Raw genomic sequence first — 23,284 nt, 5'->3', positions numbered from 1 at the left:
CTCGGTCATTCGTTAATAACTTTTGATACAAGACTGCCGTGTTGTAACCCGAGTGTCTCTCCCTGTGAGCCCTTCTCTGGGCTTAACGTGGGCTTAACTCATGTTCGTAACGTGCCGTCTAAAATTAGCCTGTGCAGTCATGCATGTGCTAATCAGGAACGACACATTCCGCGTTTATGGTTCAAGTGTATTTACGTTCAAAGGCAAGTCTCCTCTAAACGTTAATCCAGTCTAGGCAGTCCCTGCTTAACCTGTGACGACCCTTTATGCATGCATTAAGTGCGGGTATCGCAGAGCGTAGCTCATTAATATGGGCACCGCTCTGTGAAAAGAGGTTTAATGAATGTTCGTAAAGTTTTGTCACAGATTAGCTTTTGCAGTCCGCACAGGCTAATCAGGGACGACACTTTACGCTTTTATGATATGTTCTGTTTTAAAAAAAAAGTATATTCGTAGCAAAACTCCAGTTGATGCGGAAAGTTTCGCCCCTGATAAGCCTGTACGGACTGCACAGGCTAATCTGGGATGACACTTTACGCACATGCATTAAACCCCCTTTTCACAAACCACAGCCCATTCATATATTTAACCACAATTACTGATCGATTTTTTAATAAAACATTTGAAGATAAGCACAACTGTTGTGTTCGAGAATGGGATAACTATAATGTTTCAACGATCAATGAACACACAGATAACACAAATTCAAGACGGCCGGAATCTCATATCTCATCATCTGCCGACGAATCCGTGTCGTCGGTGTCGGTAGAGCTGAACTCCGTTAGCGGCAGGCAGGCGTAGCATTTCTCCTGCAATAATATCAAAAGGTTCTAGAGTTCTATTGAAAATTAAGTACGCTTGAAACATTAAAATACTGCTGTGTATATACGCAAACATTCTTAACTTTACGTTTTATGATAATATTTCACTGTAAGAATTTGTCCTGAAAAAGGATCTTTTCACGTTTAGGTAAATTGACAAATTTTGTAAAAAAAAAACGTTTCAGATTCGCAAATTGTCCTCGTAGTTATGATATTTGCGAAGAAAAGGTAATACTGAACATTTACAATGCTTAAACATAACCATTATATGCACATATTGACGATTTAAAACCAGAAAATTATAAAGCGTTACAAACGCGAAACGATTAAATAATTGGTAGAATTCTTTTATTTGTGTAATATTTTGTGACACTACGAGGATTGCTTATATAAAGTATAAAATACACCACTGACTGAATGGGCACGAATGGCCGAGTGGTGTTCGTGCTAGACTTGTATTACAAGAGTCAGTTTTATCGCGCTAAGTTGAGGATTACTTTTTTTCTCTCTTTAATTGAATCGCGTTCTGAGAAAACTGGGCATAACGAATGGGCGTAAAGTGTCATCCCAGATTAGCTTGTGCAGTCCGCGCAGGCTAATGAGGGACGACACTTTCCTTGTTTATGACATTTTGCGTTTAAATAAAGTCTCTTTTGAGCAAAAATCCATTTTAGGCGGCAAGTGTCGGTCCGCGCAGGCTAATCAGGGACGACACTTTCCGCCTAAATTGGATTTTTGGTAAGAAAAGACTTCATTTAAAGAAAAATGTCATAAAAGCAAAAAGTGACGTCCCTGATTAGCCAGTGCGGACTGCACAGGCTAATCTGGGACGACACTTTACGCACATGCATTATGCCCAGTTTTCTCAGAACAGGACTCAATTATGTTCTTGCTGTTTACTGGAGCTATTTAGTTCCAATTTTACAATTATCAATTTAAAGCATTTTATGACAAACTCCAATACATGCCAACATGTGTGAAAAAGTCCTTATAAAATGTTTAGGAAGATAACTTACCGGGTAACTACAAAATGAACATGCTTAAGAAAAGAACATGGCTATTAACAATTAAAACGAGAAGCACGTGACCGTGAATAAAAACAACTGCTAAGTAATGTTACTCCGAAAAATGGCTAGAAAAAATGGCAGGACAAAGAACATTAATTGGCACCCAAAAAAGAACACAGTGTCGTTGTTATGTCCGTACTTACTTTGATGTCTTCCCAGCACTCCCTGCAGTAGACGCAGTTACACCGCGGGGTCGTGCACTTTGCGAAAGAGAAGTTCTCCTTCTCTCCGCATATCAGACACGTGCCTCTCGCACTCTTGCACAGCCGCATGAAGGGTAATACCCGTCCCAGCGCGTACATCAGCGTGCTACGCTTCTGCATGGAAAGAAACCAGTAAATAGGGTGGAAACCCTCGGTGGTTCAAAAAATGGTCGCATATCCAACTGTTCGTGTGTTTATTTGCTATTTGCTAAAAGACACAATTAAGTTCAACTGTGTATTCGCTAACAAATATTGCTCGGAAACTTTGTTTCTCCAATACATTATGTTGTTTGTGTAATGCTGTGCATATTACACTTTCGTGTACTTAAATGTATAAATCAGAACGGGGCTCTCTTATAGCGACTGGGAGAAATAAAAGTTGCAAATCAATAACAGAAGGTGTCGATAACTTACGATTTTTCGAGATTGTATACATTATACTGGGTAAATTACACTGTTTTTTTCTCGAGAATGTATACATAATACTGGATAAATTACACTGGTTTCAAACAAATCAAAATTAAGACACCCTGATGAATATATCATTCAAGTGCTGAATGTTCCTTCAAAAACTCGCTCACAACGCTCTTAAAGAAATAATTTTGTCTTATTTTGCCATCTAATACGAACATTTTATGGAACTGCGTATTTGAGTACATGTTTATATCTTGCAAATTACCCCTAGTTTCATTTGCTTAGCCTTTTTCTTCACTTTCCTGCGCATGTCCAAGAGGAAGCAGTTCCGCTTTTTCATCAACATATTGTACAGATACAGGACTCGCTGCTTCTCACGCTGAAATATTCGATAAATTCAGGATAATCATCGCTTTTGTTATCTGATATCGCATCACCGTGCTTAAAAATTATTTACGGATGGACCACAAAGTGGATTTGAATCCAGCTTCCGAGTTTAGCTTTTATCTTTGGAATAACAATCTCGAAATGGAGTCGCTCTCTCTATCACCTCTAAATGAGTCGTGTTCTGAGAAAACTGGGCATATTGTATGTGCGTAAAGTGTAGTCCCTGATTAGCCTGTGCAGTTAGCACAGGCTAATCAGGGACGACACTTTTTGCTTTTATGACACTTTTCTTAAAATGAAGTCTTTTCTTACCAAAAATCCAATTTAGGCGGAAAGTGTCGTCCCTGATTATCCTGCGCGGACTGCACAGGCTAATCTGGGACGACACTTTACGCACATGCATTATGCCCAGTTTTCTCAGAACGCGACTCAAATAATCTGATTCAAGTTTCCTCAATGTTCTGACCTTTTTCATCAGCAGCTATTGCAATGAAGACGCGCTTGCTATGTGGGATACACATGGCAGCATCGATCTGGTAATAATTGCTCTATGTGTTTATGCGGGTGCTATGCGAATGATGTGAATTTTAATCCATTTATGCATAGTTGACTCTCCCATCCTTCTAAATTGGATCTATTTATTTCCAAAATTAGGGATGTCTAGTATACTTATTTCTATATTAAGTATATTTCTTACAGAAATTCATGTGACTCAAACAGCGCAGACCCTGATGAAACGCCGCATGATGCAGCGTCTCATCTGGGTCTACGCTGTTTGCCAAGGCCTTTTTCTAGACGTTAGGCATACATGGTTTAATGAGTCACCGAACAACAAAGCCTATACCTTACTTATTGTAGCTTAACTGACAGATGAATAGATAATGATTTAAATCGCACTTTCCGAAAGAAGAAAGACGCCGTGACCCTGCGCAGGCGCAATGCATACGCGTCCATGATAATGAGTAGCAAGACAGCGCCGTAAATGCCGAACACGTACACGTAGTATTTCCATTCGACCGGCCTTGGGTCGGGCAGACAGCCTGTAAGAGGACCGGATCCGACCGTAAGTACATCGAATATAAACATGTGGGGTAAAAACGTTTTGTGTTTGCTTGCTTAGTTAACAATTATTTCTGTAGGCAAAGGCTGATAGAGGTAATGTTAGAATACAGCTTTTTTCGTGTGATTAAGGCGGGCATTATTATAGTGTTTGATAATTTCTCGATATTGTTAAATCAACTAGTTTTAATTTTTATATTACATTCCTTAAGATGTGATTAAACTTACTGTATTATAAATTTATTTCCACTTCGGATGAGCTTAAATGACGCTTTGTTTTTAAACGAATTCATTTTGAAAATTCTATCCACGGAAACGCTTGTTAAAAATTTAGTGTATTAACACTATGTGAAGGTTATTTACTCCAGATATCGTGTAATCAAAGCGTCATTAATAACACCCATCTAAATGCGTATTTTACCCGGTCGGCTAGATGTGATAAAGATACAATTTGCGCAAAATGTCACATTCTTCAAGTACAATTATACATGGGCAGCTTCTTTCTGAGTTCAAAACAATAACTGATATTGAGCCTTGCTCTGTGAAACTAGGGTTTAATGCATGTGCGTAACGTGTTGTCTCGGATTAGCCTGTGCAGTCCGCAGAGGCTAATCATGGGAAACACTTTCCGCGTAAAATGTATTTTATTTACATAAAACGAAAAGGCGCAAAGTTTCGTCCTTGATTTTTGTGTGGACTGCACATGCTAATGTAGGACGACACTTAACGCACTTGCATTCAAGAATTCTTTCTCAGAGCTATGCTCATAATACACTGACCGAGATTTGAGGACATTTCCCTCAATTGAGTGTGCGTATTCAATCCAGACAGGAACAGACGTACAATCTGACTCATAAACCCGGTCCCCTCTACCTTGATTTCTACATGGTTTACCCCTGTCAATAAAGAAAACCTTTTTCACCAAGTTTTGATAATTCTTTTTCCGTTTGCACAGTATACAAGTATTTATTTTACATGCTTCTAATATGAATACTGTATTTTCAGTATAATATCCTGTTGTAATTGTTGAACAACACTTCCGGTACACAGAACAAGCCATTACATCGACCTCTGCGCGGAGATTTGACTGGTTCCGATTATATATCAGCGCTAAATTAGGGAACCGCTACGTGGAAGATTGCCCATACCTTTCTGCGTGAAGTCCACTCGGCTGTGCTTTCGGATAATGAATAGCAACGTGTAGAGGGTGTGTGCCACGAAGAACACGATCCCGGACAGCGCCGCTCGAACCAGCACTAAGACTGCACCCCCACCCTTGGGAAAATGAAAATGAATGCCGACAGAGCATAAGAATGCCGACACTGCAGATTAATGCCGACAGTGCAGATGAGTGCTGAGAGTAAAGAAGAATGCCGACAGAACAGAAGAATGACGACTGTGCAGAAGAATGTCGTCAGTGAAGAAGAATACCAACAGTGATGAAGAGTGCCGAAAACTTAGGAATACCGACACCGCAGAACAATGCAAACAGTGCAGAAGAATGCTAACAGTGCAGAAGAATGTTATCAGTGCAGAAGAATGCCAACATTGCAGAAGAATGCAGACAATGCCCAATAATGCCGACAGGGCAGAATAATGCCGCCATTGCAGAAGAATGCCGCCATTGCAGAAATATGCAGAAGAATGCAGACCGTGCAGAAAAATGCCGACCGTGCAGAATAATGACAACAGTGCAGAATAATGTCAACGGTGCAGAAGAATGCAAACAGTGCAGAATAATGCCGATCGTGCAGAGGAATGATAATCCTGCAAAAGAATGCCGACAGTCTAGAAGAATGGCGACCGTGCAGAAAAAAATGGCGAGATTGCAGAATAATGCCAACCGTGCAGAAGAATGCCAATAGTGCTGAAGAATGCCGACCGTACAGTAGAATGCGAACAGTGCAGTAGTATGCGGACCGTACAGAAGAAAGCCAACTGTACCAAAAATACCAATAGTGCAGGAGAATGCCGACCGTGCAGAAGAATGACACACATTCAGAAGAATGCCGGCAGTACAGAAGAAAACCAAAAGTACAGAAGAATGAGGATGTTGCACACGAATGCCGACCGTGTGGAATAATGAAAACAGGGCAGAAAAAATGCCAACAATTCAGAAGAATGCCAACTGTTCAGAAGAATGCCAACAGTGCAGAAGAATTGCGACAGTGCAGAAGAATGCCGACATTGCTGAAGAATGGTAACCGTGTAGAAGCATGCCGACCGAACACTAGAATGCCAATAGTGCAGAAGAATTCCAACAGAGCAGGCGAATGCCAACCATACAGACGAATGCCAACAGTGCAGAAGAACGCCAACAGCATAGAAGAATTCCGACCGTGCAGAAGAATGCCGACCGTGCAGTTGAATGCCGACCGTGCAGAAGAATGCCAACAGTAACGATAAATGCTAACCGTGCAGAATAATGCCAACAGCGCAGTAGAATGTCAACAGTGCAGAAAAATATCGGAAGTGCAGAAGAATGCCAACCGTACAAAAGAATGCCAATATTAAGGAATAGTGCCAACAGTACAGAAGAATAGCGACCGTGTAGAAGAATAATGACCGTGCAGAAGAATGGCGACCGTGCATCAGAATGCCGAATGTGCAGAAGAATGCCAACAGTTGCCGAATAATGCCAACAGTGCAGAAAAATGCCGGCAGTGCAAAAAATGCCGACCGTGCAGAAGAATACCATTAGTGCAGAAGAATGCCGACCGTTTCGAATAATGCCGACCGTGCAGAAGAAGGCCAACCGTGGAGAAGAATGTCAATATTGCCGAAGAATAACGACCGTGCAGTTTAATGCTAACAGTGCAGTAGTATTCCGACCGTACAGAAGAAAGCCAACTGTACCGAAACAATGTCAACAAGTTAGAAGAATGCGGGAAACACAGAAGAATGCCAAAAGTGAAGAAGTATGCCGACATTGCAGAAGAATGTTGACCGTGCAGAAAATTGCAAACACTGCAGAAGAATGTCAACAGTGCAGAAGAATGCAAACCGTCCAGAAGACGCCAACAGTTCAGAAGAATGCCGACAGTGAAAAAGAATTGTGACCGTGCAGAAGAATGTCGACCTGCGAAGTACAATGCCAACAGTGCAGAAGAATACAAAATGAGCAGAAGAATGCCAACAGCGCAGAAGAATGCCATCAGTGCAGAAGAATGCCAACAGTGCAGAAGAATGCCAGCAGTGAAGAAAAATGCCGGCAGCACAGAAGAATGCCTACCGTGCAGAAGAATGCCGACCGTGCAGAAGAATGACACCCATTCAAATGAATGCCGGCAGTACAATGCCGTGTGGAATAATGCAAACAGTGCTGAAAAATGCAAACAGTGCAAAATAATGCCAACCGTTCAGAAGAATGCCAACAGTGCAGAACAATGCCAATAATTAAGAAGAATGCCAACAATTCAGAAGAATGCCGACCGTGAAGATAAATGCAAACAGTGCAGAATAATGCCAACAGTTCAGAAGAAAGCCGACCGTGTAGAAGAATGCAAACAGTGCAGAAGAGTTCCAACAGTTCAGAAGAATGCCCACTATGCAAAAGAATGCCAACAGTGCAGAAGAATGCCAACCGTTCAGAAGAATGTCAACAGTTCAGAAGAATGCCAACAGTGCAGAAGAATTCAAACAGAGCAGAAGAATGCCAACAGTGCAGAACAATGCCAACAGTGCGGATGAATGCCAGCAGTGAAGAAGTATGCCAACAGTTCAGAAGAGTGCCGACAGTGCAGAATAATGCCGACAGTGCAGAAAAATGGTGACCGTGCAGAAAAAAGTCGACCGTGCTGTACAATGCCATTAGTGCAGAAGAATTCAAACAGAGCAGAAGAAGGCCAACAGTGCAGAAGAATGCCAACAGTGCAGAAGAATGCCAGGAGTTAAGAAGAATGCCGGCAACACAGAAGAATGCCGACCGTGCAGAAGAATACTGACCGTGCAGAAGAATGCCAACGATGAAGATGAATACCGGCAGTGCAGAAGAGTGCATACAACTCAGAAGAATGCCGATAATACAGAAGAATGCCAACAATGCAGAAGAATGCCAACAATTAAGAAGAATGTCAACAATTTAGAAGAGTGCCGACCGTGCAGATGAATGCAAACAGAGCAGAATAATGCCAACAAGTCAGAAGAAAGCCGACCGTGTAGAAGAATGCCAACAGTGCAGAAGAGTTCCAACAGTTCAGAAAAATGCCCACCATGCAAAAGAATGCCAACAATGCATAAGAATGCCAACCGTCAGAAGAATGCCAACAGTTCAGAAGAATGCCGACAATGCAGAATAATGAACGCCGTTCAGAAGAATGTCGACCGTGCAGTACAATGCAAACAGTGCAGAAGAATTCAAACAGAGCAGAAGAATGCCATCAGTGCAGAAGAATGCTAACAGTGCAGAATAATTCCAATCGTTCAGAAGAATGCCAACAGTTCAGAAGAATGCCGATAGTTCAGAAGAATGCCGACAGTGCAGAAGAATGGTGACCGTGCAGAAGATAGTCGACCCTGCAGTACAATGCCAACAGTGCAGAAGAATTCAAACAGAGCAGAAGAATGCCAACAGTGCAGAAGAATGCCTGCAGTGAAGAAGAATGCCGGCAGCATAGAAGAATACCGACCGTGCATTAGAATGCCGACCGTGCAAAAGAATGCTGACAGTGCAGAAGAATGCTGACAGTGCAGAAAAATGGTAACCGTGAAGAAGAATGTCGACCGTGCAGTTCAATGCCATAAGTGCAGAAGAATTCAAACAGAGCAGAAGAATGCCAACAGTGCAGAAGAATGCCAACAGTGCAGAAGAATGCCAACAGTGCAGAAGAATGCCAACGGTGCAGAATAATACTAAAAGTGCAGAAGAGTGCCGTCAACTCAGAAGAATGCCGATAGAACAGAAGGATGACAACAGTGCAGAAGAATGCCAACAATTAAGAAGAATGCCAACAATTCAGAAGATTTCCGACCGTGCAGATAAATGCAAACAGTGCAGAATAATGCCAACAGTACAGAAGAATTCCGCCCGTGAAGAAGAATGGCAACAGTGCAGAAGAGTTCCAACGGTTCAGAAGAATGCCCACCATGCAAAAGAATGCCAACAGTGCAGAAGAATGCCAACCGTTCAGAAGAATGCCTTTCAGTTCAGAAGTATGCCAACGGTTCAAAAGAATGCCGACCGTGCAGAAGAATGCAAACAGTGCAGGAGAATACCAATACTTGAGAAGAATGCCGACCGTGCAGAGGAATGCCTACAGCTCAGAAGAATGCCAGCAGTTCAGCAGAATGCCGACCATGCAGAAGAATGCAAATAGTGCAATAGAATTACGACTGTGCAGAAGAATGCCGTCGGTGAAAAAGAATGCCGACAGTGATGAAAAGTGACGAAAGCTCAAAAGAATGTCGACATTGCAAAAGAATGTCAACAGTGCTGAAGAATACCAAAAGTGAAGCTGGATGCAAATATTTTAGTAGAAAGTTGACCATGTAGAAGAATGCCAACAGTGCAGAAGAGTGACAACAGTTCAGAAGAATGCCGACCATGCAGAAGAATGTTACCAGTGCAGTAGAATTACGACTGTGAAGAAGAATGCTGTCAGTGAAGAAGAATGCAGACAATGATGAAGAGTGCCGACAACTCAGAAGAATGCCGACCGTGCAGAAGGGACGCCGATAGTACATTGACCTAGAAGGTTATCATTGAAAAATCCATGAATATTTGTATCCTGTATGTGTCTGAGAAATTGGGCAAAATGCATGTGCGTAAAGTTTCGTCCCAGATTAGCCCTGTGCAGTCCCGCACAGGCTAATCAAGGACGACACTTTCCTCTTTAATGGTATTTTTCGTTAAAAAGACATCCCTTCTTACCGAAAATCTTGCTTAGGCGGAAAGTGTCGTCCCTGATTAGCCTTGTGCGGACTGCCCAGGCTAATATGGGACGACACTTTACGCACATGCATTATGCCAAGTTTTTTTTTTTCAGGAACGCGACTCATATTATCAAAGTTCATTATAAACATGCATACAAACAGCCCAATAAGCGGTCAAGCTATATTGAAATATTGCCTTCATAACCTTGATGCTCGAAACTGAAACAGGGCCTTATTTGTAGGTAAATTAAACCTCCTTCTTGGGAAACTGTGCTTAATGCATGTGCGTAAAGGGTCGACTCAAATTGGCTCGTGCATTCCGCACAGGCTAGTACTGTAAGGGACAAAACTCTCTGCATACACTGAATATTTCTTTAGAAGAAACTTCATTATAATCGGACAATTTCAAACAAGCGGGATGTGTCGTCCCTGATGAGCCTGTGCGGTCTACACAGGCTAATCTTGGAAGACACTTTTTTCGCACATGCATGAAGTCCAGTTTTCCCAGAACAAGGATCAATTTGTGTTATTACCAATTTTTTGGTTTCAGATGACTGTAGCTTCAGACTGGAGGTCGTGATGTGGGTGGTGCGCTCGATTTTTTTTCAGGGGAAGTAACACCTTCTTTCCCTAGACAAAAGATCACTACCATTAAAACATCATTTATTATCTAAAATTTAGATGATGAGTCGTGTTCTGAGAAAACTGGGCTTAATGCATGTGCGTTAAGTGTCATCCCATATTAGCCAGTGCAGTCCGCACAGGCTTATCAGGGACGACACTTTCCGCTTTTATGGTATTTTGAGTTTCAAGGAAGTCCCTCCTTACCAAAAATCAAGTTTAGACGGAAAGTGTCGTCCCTGATTAGCCTGAGCGGACCGCACAGGCTAATCTGGGACGACACTTTACGCACGTGCATTAAGTCCAGTTTTCTCAGAACGCGACTCAAATGAATAATTATTAAGGTTGATGACTTACAATTGTCATCAACAGCTCCAGAGGCTCATCATTATCGACACCATTATAATAAATATTAAAATCACACAGGCTTTTTATTTATTTATGTCGCCAGGATACATTCTTTCACGATTTTTACTATTTAACTGCCTTAAAAAGGCAAGCGGCATGTATCATATAAACATCAATTGAAACATATGTTGCGCATCGCCGCATAAACGTGCATGCGTTAAAAATCACGACGCATATAGGTGATTGCTCATTTTTCGTATTTTTAAGGCATAAATAATAAGTTCGTTAAACTAATTAGTCTATTTGTTCGGGGAAATCTTAATGCATATTCGTAAAGTGTCGTCGCAGATGAGCCTTTTCAGGCCGCACATACTAATCGAAGGGCTCAAATTTCCCCCTGTATGGTATTTTTCGTTTAATGCAAGTGTGTATGATGATGACACGTTTCGTACATGCATAAAGCCCATTTTCCCAGAACGATGCATTATTTATTGCTAGCTCACTTTGAATCTTCTGCGAGCGTCAATCTTCTTGAAGTAAGGACGTGATGTAAAGGTTGTCAAATCGCAGATCGGCCACATACCGTTTATAGTACTTGTATGCCCTGAAAGATTAGTCGATACAGTGTAAAATGAGGGGGATACAACAGAGCCGAGGTGCTGGCAAAACGACGTAAAAATGAATATCCACTTAATAATTATGTTGTTGATAATGACGATGATAATACTGATGTTGAAGATGATGTCCGTGGATCATGATAATGAAAAAGCATCCAATTTGGTTAATGGAGAAAGAGATAAAAATAACGATGATGAAGACGACGACGGCGGTGATGATGATGATAATGATGGTGTTGGTGATGATGATGATGAGGAGAAGGAGGATTAGGAGGAGATGATGATAATTATGATGATGATGATGTTGATTGTGGTGGTGATGGTGGTGATGGTAGTGGTGATAATGATGATTTGTTACTGACGGTTGTCGTAATATTGATGGTTGATAATGATGTTGAGTCTATACAACCTCATAACGACGAGTAGGAAGGTGAAGCCGAGGACGCGCTTAATGAGTGTGAAGATGAACTCGACCCACTTCCGGCCCTGCTTGAAGTCTTGCATCGTCCTGCTCCTCATTTCCTCAGCGGAAGTGAAGTCGATCGCCTCCTTACCTTCCACCACCTGGATGTCAAATGTTTAAATCATATGAGTTGCACTCTGGGTAAAGGGGGATTTAATGCATGTGCAGTCCAGACAGGCTATCATGGACGACACTTTCCGACTAAATTGGATTTCTGTTATGAAGAGATCTTCTACGAACGAAAAATATCGTAAAAGCGGAAAGCGTTGTCCCTGATTAGCCTGTGCGGATTGCACAGGAAGACACTTTACGAACATGCATTTAACCGCCTCCTATCAGAGCGTGTATCATACATAACTTTTAATTCAAAGTTTGTTTGAAATTGCGTTTTGTCAGCCTTAGGAAATACCTTTGTTTAAGCGAATAAATTGTCTACATAAATTTACCTTGGAAATATAACATATTTAAGACAATTGTAAATGCGAAAAGTAAACATTTATTTCCCCACACATAAAAGAAGCAGAATTTGACGTAAATAGAAAATTCTCATAGTTATCTTACATGATGTAATTATTTTGTTAATTTTAACAGGTAAAAAAAACATCGAACAGATACGTTACCTTATACTTGATGTCTACTTCAACATTGTGGTCCATTTCCTGCATCATTTTAAAGGAATTCACATACATTGTACCGAACTTCTTCGGTACAATTCGATTGGGATCACATTCTCCACCAACTGCCTTGGTTATGACTGAAAAGAAGACTTTGGTCTTTTTTAACTCTTATAACGCTTTTCAACTTTCAATAAATAAGTCACGACAACAGTATGTTAAAATCTCAATATTTCAGTACTCTGAAGACAAAATGGCATCAAAATGTTGACCAACGATTCTTCATGTGTTGAGATTACAGTGACTTATCTATTGCGTTCCACGCTGCTTGATATATCACCAAGATGCAGTATATGTGCCGCGTCAGAATGAAAATGGCCGTTGTGCTATATGCGGCGAGCAGAGCTCTAACCATCTAAACAAAATGGCCGTTGTGCTATATGCGGCGAGCAGAGCTCTAACCATCTAAACAAAATGGCTCAAGCACACAAGTATTTTGTTCAGTTCAACCTTTTAATATTGACTGAGCCTGTCTTGAATAGAACAGTTTATTTGATTTGTTGAAGATGTGCAATCTTTAGTTTGTTTCGTTGGTTTAAGCTTATAAGCGTTATACACCTATGAGTATATGAAAACTTGCTGATGAAAATTAAAGGTTCAAACAGAATACTTACCTTTTACGAGGCCGCAAAGCCAGTGAAATTTCACGACATTACATATCCATTCAATAGGCAAGGGCAGTACATTCCAGACATCGTCTATAAATGTTTTCAAAAACTCGCCAACACGCATGCACACCTTGGTCATGGACATCTGGCAAGAGATATAAAATTATAGTTTTAGTAAAGAGTGTTTGGTTACCGGTATATAGTGCAGAACTCCGCGTTACAAGGCCGGCCCGATCAGACGTTTGAGGTACATTTACTGATGATCAGCCCGATTCCAATCTTGTTATCCTGGTGTTTAACATGAAGGCCCCCCCCATTTAACCCTTTACCACTTAGATAAATATTTTGACACAATTGGAAAGTTAAACTTCATTAAAGGCCTTTCTTACTAGATTCAAGCTTTAAAGGCTTCATCTCCAAACCTTAGATACTGATGAGCAGCAAACATCATAAAACCTGAACAGACTTCAGGCTGTTCTGGTTTTATGCTGTTTGCAAATAGCCTTTTTCACTTTGCTTCTGAGTGGTAAAGGGTTAAATAGCATAATTGTGAGAAGCTGAGGACCTAACACTTCGTACAAGCACAACGCGAAAACAGTTTACAGTCGTGTTGTCAAAACTTGGTTGTGGGCGCATACATTATATGTTTATAATAAATATTATATCGAGCACGGCAACGACAAAGTAAATTTAAACAAAGTTGAACGCGAAACTGCGAATTCCCACGCTGTTCATTGTTACACAAGTGGTAACAATTAAGATTATAACAAATGCCGTTCATGTTGAATTGAAACTTAACCCACTTATGCCTAGTGGACTCTCCCATCCTTCTAATTGGATCAATTTAAGCAAACAGCGCAGACCCTGATGAGACGCCGCATCATGCGGCGTCTCATCTGGGTCTACGCTGTTTGCCAAGGCCCTTTTTTTAGACGCTAGGCATAAATGGGTTAAATAAATGTTGACTGTTTCAAGCATTTGTGATACTGTACATAAACGCTGAAACATATAAAGTTTAAGAAACTTGTACACCTTATTTTCAGTTGTAAGAAGGGGCAAAGAATTGCATTTAAAGTTTAAACATCAAGTTCAGTGGCTAGCAACGGCTAGAACTTCGCGTTCAAACCTAGATTTAAGTTCTTATCACATATTTTACATTTGCATTGACTCCTACATTTTCGACTGTAAGCAAAGGTGAAGCCCTCTCATAGAAACCTAAATGCCATTGCTTACACTCTGGTATTTGTACAGTCAATTAAAATGTAAAAGCAACGGTCTGTTCATTGAAATAGAACCTAACATTTCACGGAACGGCCATACCTTCGCATTGCTTTTTTACTTTCTCCTTGTATTCATTCTCTATCCGCTGAGCGTCAGGGTCGACCTTGCGCTCTCTGTACTTGTGCTTCGCTGTACGGTCCTCTTTTTTTGTCGCGGGCGCGGGACGAAATGTAGCCATATCCATCGTTCTTCTTCTTGTACCTTCTTCTCTCACCACAATGGTTTTCCCCGCCTGCACTTTGGCATTGTCCTTTTTGTTTTCGATCTGTGCGTATCAATAACATACCCTAAGCTGTTGTTTTAACTGAAAATCTGAGTAAAAAGCTTATTACACAAATATTTTTTAAGAACAGCGTTGTGGTAACTAACACACCGACCTGAGAGTAATGCAGTTAACACATGTTTAACAAAAATTTCATTGAAATAGAAACTAAGGCCTTACTCTATAAGTGGCTTAAAGAAATGTCAATTTATGGTGTATGGTGTTTTCACGCGACAACTTCCTCAAGAATTAATGATTGCGGGTATATTTTACCTGGGCTCGGACATTGCTGAACGCTCTGTTGACCCGGGTGCCAACATTCTTTAACATGAAACCCTCCGCCTTAAACGAATAATTAAACAATAATTTTCAGATTTGTGTATATGTTACATTAAATATTTGTTGAGAACAACAGAAGGAAACTTGATGTGTGCTATTGCAATCATCAACAAATGGTCGTGCAAGAATATTTTATACAAAATGGATATTCACATGCATATAGAACTTTAGATACAAATCGTCAGAAGTGTTTGTATCACTCAATAAGTCCTGAATAGGTGGTAAAAGTCTGCATAGAATAAAATGCACGTGGCCACTAACCTGCATGTCTTTGAAGACGTTTCCAATGGGTGCGAACCTGAATTGCCACTTAGTCATGGTTTGGTTAGCGGAAAGCTCCGCAGAGCAGGCAAGAGTCCGAGTGATTTCTTGTGTGTTGTTAACGATATTCTCGATAGGACCTGTGGACGTGTGGAAAATGCGCTCTCGTCATATGCAATCGTTTGTTTTGAAGGAAATATCAGTGATTTACAATTTGTTCTTGAACGTTACAAACATGGCAAAATATCAGTTAAAAGTCTCGATAAATTTTGCTTTGTTTGTGTGTGAATTTCGCCATTAAAGTGAAAATAGTATGCATTTTGTGATAACTCGTGATTTAAAATTGGTGAAACAAATACATTTCTCCTGTAAAGTGCCGTGGGTACATTGTTTGAATCCTGCAGGAAACACACTCATCATACATTTACCTATCTAACTCTGTAAACGTTTTACAAAGAAATGACATGTTGATACATGTATTATGTTCTTTCTTCGCATATTTCCTATTGCCATAGTAGTTTGCATCACAAATCAAAGTATTAGAAATAATTATACGTAGATATTTCTAAATTCAAATTTGCTAACCCTCAATATTCCCCCTTCCCCGTTTTGTTGATTGCATTTTATTAAAATATTTACTCTTAAGAACTATAATAATTATGAAGCAAGACATAATTATGCGGTATACATTTATACGTTAATGCCTTATATATGAATTCATCATATCAAATGAGGTGCAACACGTGGGAAAAGGAAAATATAAGCACACAAGTGTTGCTATAGATCTCCCCTTAAAAAGACAGAACAATACCAAACAATAACGACTGAAAGGAAATAGAAAGGTTGAAAAATAGGCATTTAACATTGTGGATGAATACAAGAACAATTATTTTGTTTCTTTTTGACCAATTTATCGTAGTTTAAAGGGGCCTTTTCACGTTTTTGTAAATTGACAAAATTAAAAAAAATTATTCAGATTCGAAAATTTTCGTAAAAGTATTCGTAGATGATATTTGTGAAGAAACTACGGTGGCATATAGGTGACTTTAACTCCTCTTTTTTTTAAATGCACTCATCTTTTATTATCTCGTGGCCACGACTTAGTAACTCGTGGCCACGAGTTAGCTATGTCGTGGCCAAGAGATAGAAACAAGAGGAGTGCAAAAGTAAATAAAAGAGGAGTGCAATTAAAAAAAGAGCGGTGCAGTAAATAAAGGAAGGGTGCATCAAACAAAAGAGGAAAGAATTTCGAGATCCCGACATAGCTAACTCGTGGCCACGAGTTAGTCAGCTAATCAAATACTATCTTGTTCCCTCAAATTACTCAGCCAATGAAAACGTCCTAAAGGCAAGGCTCTGATATAACAAAACATACTACTATAAGTACTACCTACTATTACTACAACTACTACTGCTGCTGTTGTTGATGCTGCAGCGGCTACTTCTACTACAACTACTACTACTACTACTACTACTACTACTACTACTACTACTACTACTACTTATACTACTACTACTACTACTACTACTACTACTACTACTACTACTACTACTACTACTACTACTACTACTACTACTGCTTCTACTACTACTACTACTACTACTACTACTACTACTACTACTACTACTACTACTACTACTACTACTACTACTACTACTACTACTACTACTACTACTACTACTACTACTACTACTACTACTACTACTACTACTACTACTACTACTACTACTACTACTACTACTACTACTACTACTACTACTACTCCTATCGCTACTGCTGTTACTGCTCCTCCTCCTCCTCCTCCGACTACTTCTACTGCTACTGCTGCTGTCGATAGTAAGTAGTAGTAGTGGTAGTAGTAGTAGTAGTAGTAGTAGTAGTAGTAGTAGTAGTAGTAGTAGTAGTAGAAGTAGTAGTAGTAGTAGTAGTAGGTAGTAGTAGTAGTAGTAGTAGTAGTAGTAGTAGTAGTAGTAGTAGTAGTAGTAGTAGTAGTAGTAGTAGTAGTGGTAGTAGTAGTCGTCGTCGTAGTAGTCGTCGTCGTAGTAGTCGTAGTCGTCGTCCGGTCGTCAGTCGGTCGTCTGTGGTCCCTCCATCGGTCGTCCATCGTCCGTCCTCCGGTCGTGGTCCGTCGGTCGTCCATCAGGCGTCGTTCGTCGGTCGACCGTCGGTCGTCCGTCCTCCGGTCGTGGTCCGTCTGTTGTCCGTCGGTCGTCCATCCGGCGGTGTCCGTCGGTCGTCCCTCGTCCGTCCGTCGATTGTCCATCGATCGTCCATCGGTCGTCTCTCGTCCGTTCATCGGTCGTCCATCCGGCGGCGTCCGGCATCGTATGTCGGTCGTCCCTCGTCTGTCCATCGGTCGTCAATAGTCCGGTCGTCCATCCTCCGGTCGGGGTCCGTCGGTCGTCCGTCGGTTGTCCATCTGGCGCCGTCCGTCGGTTGTCCATCCGGTGTCGTCCGTCGGTCGTCCATCGTCCGTCCTCCGGTCGTCCGTCCATCCGGCGTCGTCCGTCTGTCGTCCCTCGTGGTAGTCGTAGTAGTAAAAGTAGTAGTAGTAGTAGTAGTAAAAGCAGTAGTAAAAGTAGTAGTAGTAGAAGTAGAAGTAGTAGTAGTAGTAGTAGTGGTAGTAGTAGTAGTAGTAGTAGTAGTAGTAGTAGTAGTAGTAGTAGTAGTAGTAGTAGTAGTAGTAGAAGTAGTAGTAGTAGTAGCCGTAGTAGTAGTAGTAGCAGCAGCAGCAGCAACAACAGCATCAGCTGTAGTAGTAGTAATAGTAGTACTAATAGTAGTATATTTTGTTATATCAGAGCCTTGCCTTTAGGACGTTTTATTGGCTGATTAATTTGAGGGAACAAGATAGTATTTTATTGGCTGACTAACTCGTGGCCACGAGTTCGCTATGACCACGAGTTAGCAAAGTCGGGATCTCGAGATCTCGAAATTCTCTCCTCTTTTGTTTAATGCACCCTACCTTTATTTACTGCACCGCTCTTTTTTTAATTGCACTCCTCTTTTATTTACTTTTGCACTCCTCTTTTTTCTATCTCGTGGCCACGACATAGCTAACTCGTGGCCACGAGTTACTAAGTCGTGGCCACGAGTTGCATACTAAGTCGTGGCCACGAGATAGAAAAAAGAGGAGTGCAATTGAAAAAAAGAGGAGCGAATGTCACCTCTATGCCACCGTAGGAAACAGCAATACTGACCATTTACCATGCTCTAAATATCCATTATATGCATATTTTGACGATTTAATTACCTGAAATTTGACGATTTAAATACCTGAAAATAATAACGCGTTGCAACGCGAAACGATTTGAAAATTTGGACAGTTCTGTTGTTGTCGTTATATTTTGTGATACTACGAGGATTGCTTTTATAAAGTATAAAAGACATCTGTCATAGTGTAAGCGCGGATGGTCGAGTGGTTTAAGCGATAGTTTTTCTCCATGGGTCATTGGTTCGAGCCCAAAGATGGTTGCTTTTTTTCTTTGTTTAATTTTATTCTTGTATTTTACTGGAGCTGTTTAGATCCAATGTTTGCATGTATCTATATAAAGCATGTAATGACAAACTGTAATACATGCCAAAATCTGTGAAAAGGCCACTTAACCGCACATACTCTGAGACCGGGCAACATGAAAACAAGAAATAAGGCGATACTCTGAGGTCGGGCAACATGAAAACAGGAAATAAGGCGATACTCTGAGGCCGGGCAACATGAAAACAGGAAATAAAGCGATACTCTGAGTCCGGGCAACATGAAAACAGGAAATAAGGCGATACGATGAGGCCGGGCAACATGAAAACAAGAAATAAGGCGATACTCTGAGGCCGGGCAACATGAAAACAGGAAATAAGGCGATACGACACGAAGTTCATGAGAGGTCTTTAAAATCATGGTATGTAATGACGAGGGTCAAATTTGTTATCACATGCATTAAACTTTTTAAATAAGACAAATAATATGCACGAAAACATCATTTTAATACCGGAAAGTTTCTTTTTTACATTGCGTGACGTTATTATTATTACATGTATTATTATTATTACAGCTTACCTTGAAGCAAAAAGAAGATCGCAAAAGTTCCGATGTACGATCTTCCGGCCGCGCCCATAAATGTGGGAATCAACAGGAAACAGACGCAGCGGGCGCCCACGAAGAGGGCGAAACTGGCCGCGATTCCGAAAATCAACACGGCGCCAAGGAACTGCCGCGTCACTTCCGGTAACTCCATGGGAGAGATCACAAGGCGGAACAGACCTGAATGGTGGTAGAATAGTGGTGAATAAAGAGACCATAAAATATGTCCATATTGAACACAAAGACAACACGTCGCACGCACGGTTTTCACGGTATAATTATATACTAAAACGTTTGTAGATACTCCATTTGAACAATGCTATACTATCATTCTTGAGAGCTCTGTACATATATATTCTTGTGTGTGCAAGTCCGTTGTATGTTTTGTATGTACCGGTTACCAGTTTAAATTGCACTGACTAATGACAATGAGTCAAAGACTCATAGGTAACTTGTTTAACATGGTAACGTATGCATACGTAATATAATCACATAAAACATTTCCAGCTTAATCTCTGGTTTTCTACTGATAGCCAAAGTAACCAATCTCAGACTGCCAATATCAAATTACCGGTAACCCCTGCGTAAAATATAACCGTTAAGGAATACCTAATTCGGAAGCAAATTAGTAACTGTTACTGTCTCCCTGATCAGTTTTTTTATTGGGGCTAAACTATAAAGTCCCAGTCAAATCTCTGCGCGACGGTCGGTATGGAAGTGACGTTACTGTACCGTATCCCAAGAGGGCGCCAAAAGGAAACCCTAAGAACATCTTCCACGTGCGGTACTGATCCGCCTCGGCGATGAAGAACTTGTAGACGCCTCCAAGACAGTCTTGGGAAGACATTGGTATGAAAACATAAATGTGTTTGTGGATTTAAAACGATATGGATGTTATTTTATTGAATGAGTTTCATAAATACAACTCTAATTAAAGTTTATAATAAACAAGCTATAATTTTCATTACAAATCAAATATAATTCTATAGGCCTAGTAATTTTAAATATAATTCTATGATAATTAATATATAAAATTTTAATTATAATGTATGCGTTCGGCAAAGTTTGAGCTCGTGTGAGCAATACCCTTTAAGAGAACTTAGCTTTATTAGTAATATATACTAAATACTCTGTATAAAATGAACAACTAAATTCACTGCACTTCTTCAAGATTTCCGCGATCTTTCCAACAGTTACAAGGCTTTTTTGCTATATCCGAATAACGGCCCAATCCCAACTTTGTTGTTCTTCCCTAACCCAGGTCCAAACATTATAAAATCATTCACAACGATTTCGGAAATGACTATTATAAACAGAGCATTGTGAATGTAACGGTAATATGAGAAACATTTTACGGAATAGCAGATTACTACAGGGAGCTCAATCTTGCCAGTATTTTGTAAAAACATTGCCGATTTTAATGTAGTTGTTTGTTTATGTCTGAGAATAAACATTAACTCTAGATTGACATAACATTTGTGTTCTAAAGTTGTTGGTTTTTTTTCACTTACAAATGAGATGTGCTTCTGTGAAAAAGGGGTTTGAGGCATGTGCTTAAAGTGTCCTCGCAGATTAGCCGATGCAGTCCGCACAGGCTAATCAGGGACGACACTTTCCGCCTAAACTATTGGCTAAGAAGAGACTTTCTTGAAACGAAAAATATCATAAAAGCGGAAAGTGTCGTCCCTGATTAGCCTGTGCGGACTGCATAGGCTAATATGGGACGACCCTTTACGCACATGCATTTAACCACTTATTGACATAGCAAGGCTCAAATTTAAGATGTATTCATTTTGAGGGCCGATATTAAGGGTACGCATCCTAATTGCTATAGCCCTGATTTGAAGTAAAATGCAGTAACAGCTTGCAGATAGTAAACAGTGTTTGCTAGTGATAAGTTATTGCTTAAAACGTAATTGCATGTAGTCCGAAGTGGGCCCCTATGAAATAAGAAGTTCCTCTCAGACTTAAAAAAAAAACAACAACAAGTCTATGGGACGGACAATATTCACCAAAATAATGTCTTCTGAAAAGTTAAGCTAATGTTATGGCAAACACTGTTTCAAAGATTAAAAAAAACTGGTAAAATACTATGTGAGTGGAAATATGCAAAAGTAACTCCTTTATTCAAAAAGATAAGTAAGTCTGAAACAGGGAACTATAGACCTGTTAGTTTAACTTCCATATTATGGTCAAGTCTGGAGAGGACAATTCATTGGACTTTTTTTAGACCTGGCGAAGGCGTTCGACAAAGTAAGTCATTAATACTTATTAACCAAAGTATCGGCATTATGGTATAACTTGTCGTGGATTAAAGACTTCCTAAGTGGCAGAAAACAATATGTTTTTATAAGAGGTCAATCGTTAACTGGAGAGATGTTATGTCTTGAGTTCCTCAAGGTAGGTGTTCTAAGAACGATATTGATTATTTTATATGTCAACGATTACCAGGCCTTGTTAATAGCTACATTAATTTTGTGCAGACGAAACAAAGATCTATAATACCACTGATAATGTTCAAATCTTACAAGATGACCTTAACACCAATAATAACTAGGCAACAACGTGGGAAATGAAATTAAATGTGGAAAAATGCAACTACGAAAGGTCAAATGAAAAAGTTTAATATTTTATTAATGCAACCAAATTGAATACATTAAATGAGGAGTGTGACCTCGGTATCATCATCCAGGACAATCTGACATTTTATAAGCATTTCTCCAGTAAAGTTTTAAAAAATCCAACAGTACCCTTGGACTATAAACAGGTCTTTTGCATTTCTAGATGCGGACTTGTATGTCAAATTATACAAAGCTTTTGTGCGCCCACACCTTGAATATGGGAACACAGTTTGGTAGTCTTACCTACGGAAAGAAGTTGAAAGTATTGAGGGTGTTCAGAGGCGGTTCACAAGATTAGTTCCAGGCATTCAAAATATGATCTAAAACGTGTACGATCGATTGAAGATGTTTAAACTACCCAGCCTTTGCCATAGAAGTATTAAAAGAGGTGATATTATTCAGTGTTACAAAATCATTATTCAAATAGATGATATACCAAGTGCTCGTGTTTTCTTCTTCAACACATCAAAAACTCGAGGACATTGTTTCATACTAGCCAAACCAAGATATGAGACAAATTTTAGACTGACAAGTTTCTCTCAAAGAATCATATCTGAATTGAATAATTTACCTTACGGAGTAGTGTCTGCTAAGTCATTAAATATCTTCAAAAACTCGACAAACTGTGGGATAATGATGCTCAGTACATGTTCTAACCAGTTTTATATATCAATTGAGGAATTGGATGTACCAAATATAATTAGATCTTTTTTATGTGAAATATGTGTCAAAACCTGTTAATACTAAAGTAGTTCCAGTCACCATTAGATAACGAAGATGTAGACTAAGTACCGATTCTACGGTATTCTACGGTATTCTAAGGTATATACCTTTCATTTTGTTTGTTGTGATAAATCTCTTGCCTTTCGTTCGAATTGCATGGCGTTTCAGTTTCTCTTTATTTACACTTGTCAAATTGCTTGTTGCTTTTTTCCCCACAGATGGTGTTGTGGTTCCAGTATTGGCTCTCACTCTAGCGCGTATTTTTTGTATTTTTTGCAGTCTATTTGAATCCATCATTTGGTTTAGAATGATTGATAATCAAGTTTATTTTAAACACAACAGCCGAAAAGATGCAGTCAAGACAAATTGTTTATTTCTAATGTAAAATTAAAATACCTCTCATAAAACAATGTAGTTATTTGTTCATCTTTTACGTGTCAAAAATATCGCTAGCTGTCTCCGCTAAATGTAACGATAATTATCTCATTCGGTATCACACAGTCCATTTGTTTACTAACACACTAACGCCATAGTGAGACCATAATGACGTCATACTTACGTCATC

The 23,284-nt window shown here is 40.0% G+C and overlaps 1 protein-coding gene across 1 annotated transcript; it reads right to left on the bottom strand.

Annotated features, from left to right (window-relative positions):
* Nucleotides 1–595: 595 nt before the first annotated feature.
* Nucleotides 596–23,284, bottom strand: LOC127844700 (E3 ubiquitin-protein ligase DCST1-like). Its single transcript, XM_052375127.1, is given in 18 exon segments — nucleotides 596–809; nucleotides 2,032–2,205; nucleotides 2,771–2,884; nucleotides 3,790–3,932; nucleotides 4,731–4,847; nucleotides 5,100–5,226; nucleotides 11,295–11,333; nucleotides 11,335–11,395; nucleotides 11,818–11,972; nucleotides 12,492–12,625; nucleotides 13,160–13,298; nucleotides 14,474–14,478; nucleotides 14,480–14,699; nucleotides 14,970–15,038; nucleotides 15,297–15,436; nucleotides 19,352–19,555; nucleotides 20,108–20,209; nucleotides 22,827–23,284. Coding segments are annotated over 18 exon segments (2,037 nt in total). The 5' UTR covers nucleotides 22,834–23,284; the 3' UTR covers nucleotides 596–722.

This window comes from Dreissena polymorpha, chromosome 9 (assembly GCF_020536995.1).
Source record: "Dreissena polymorpha isolate Duluth1 chromosome 9, UMN_Dpol_1.0, whole genome shotgun sequence".
Lineage (NCBI taxonomy): Eukaryota > Metazoa > Mollusca > Bivalvia > Myida > Dreissenidae > Dreissena > Dreissena polymorpha.
Note: the sequence above shows the minus strand (reverse complement) of the source record. Positions and strands in the feature narration are given on the sequence as shown.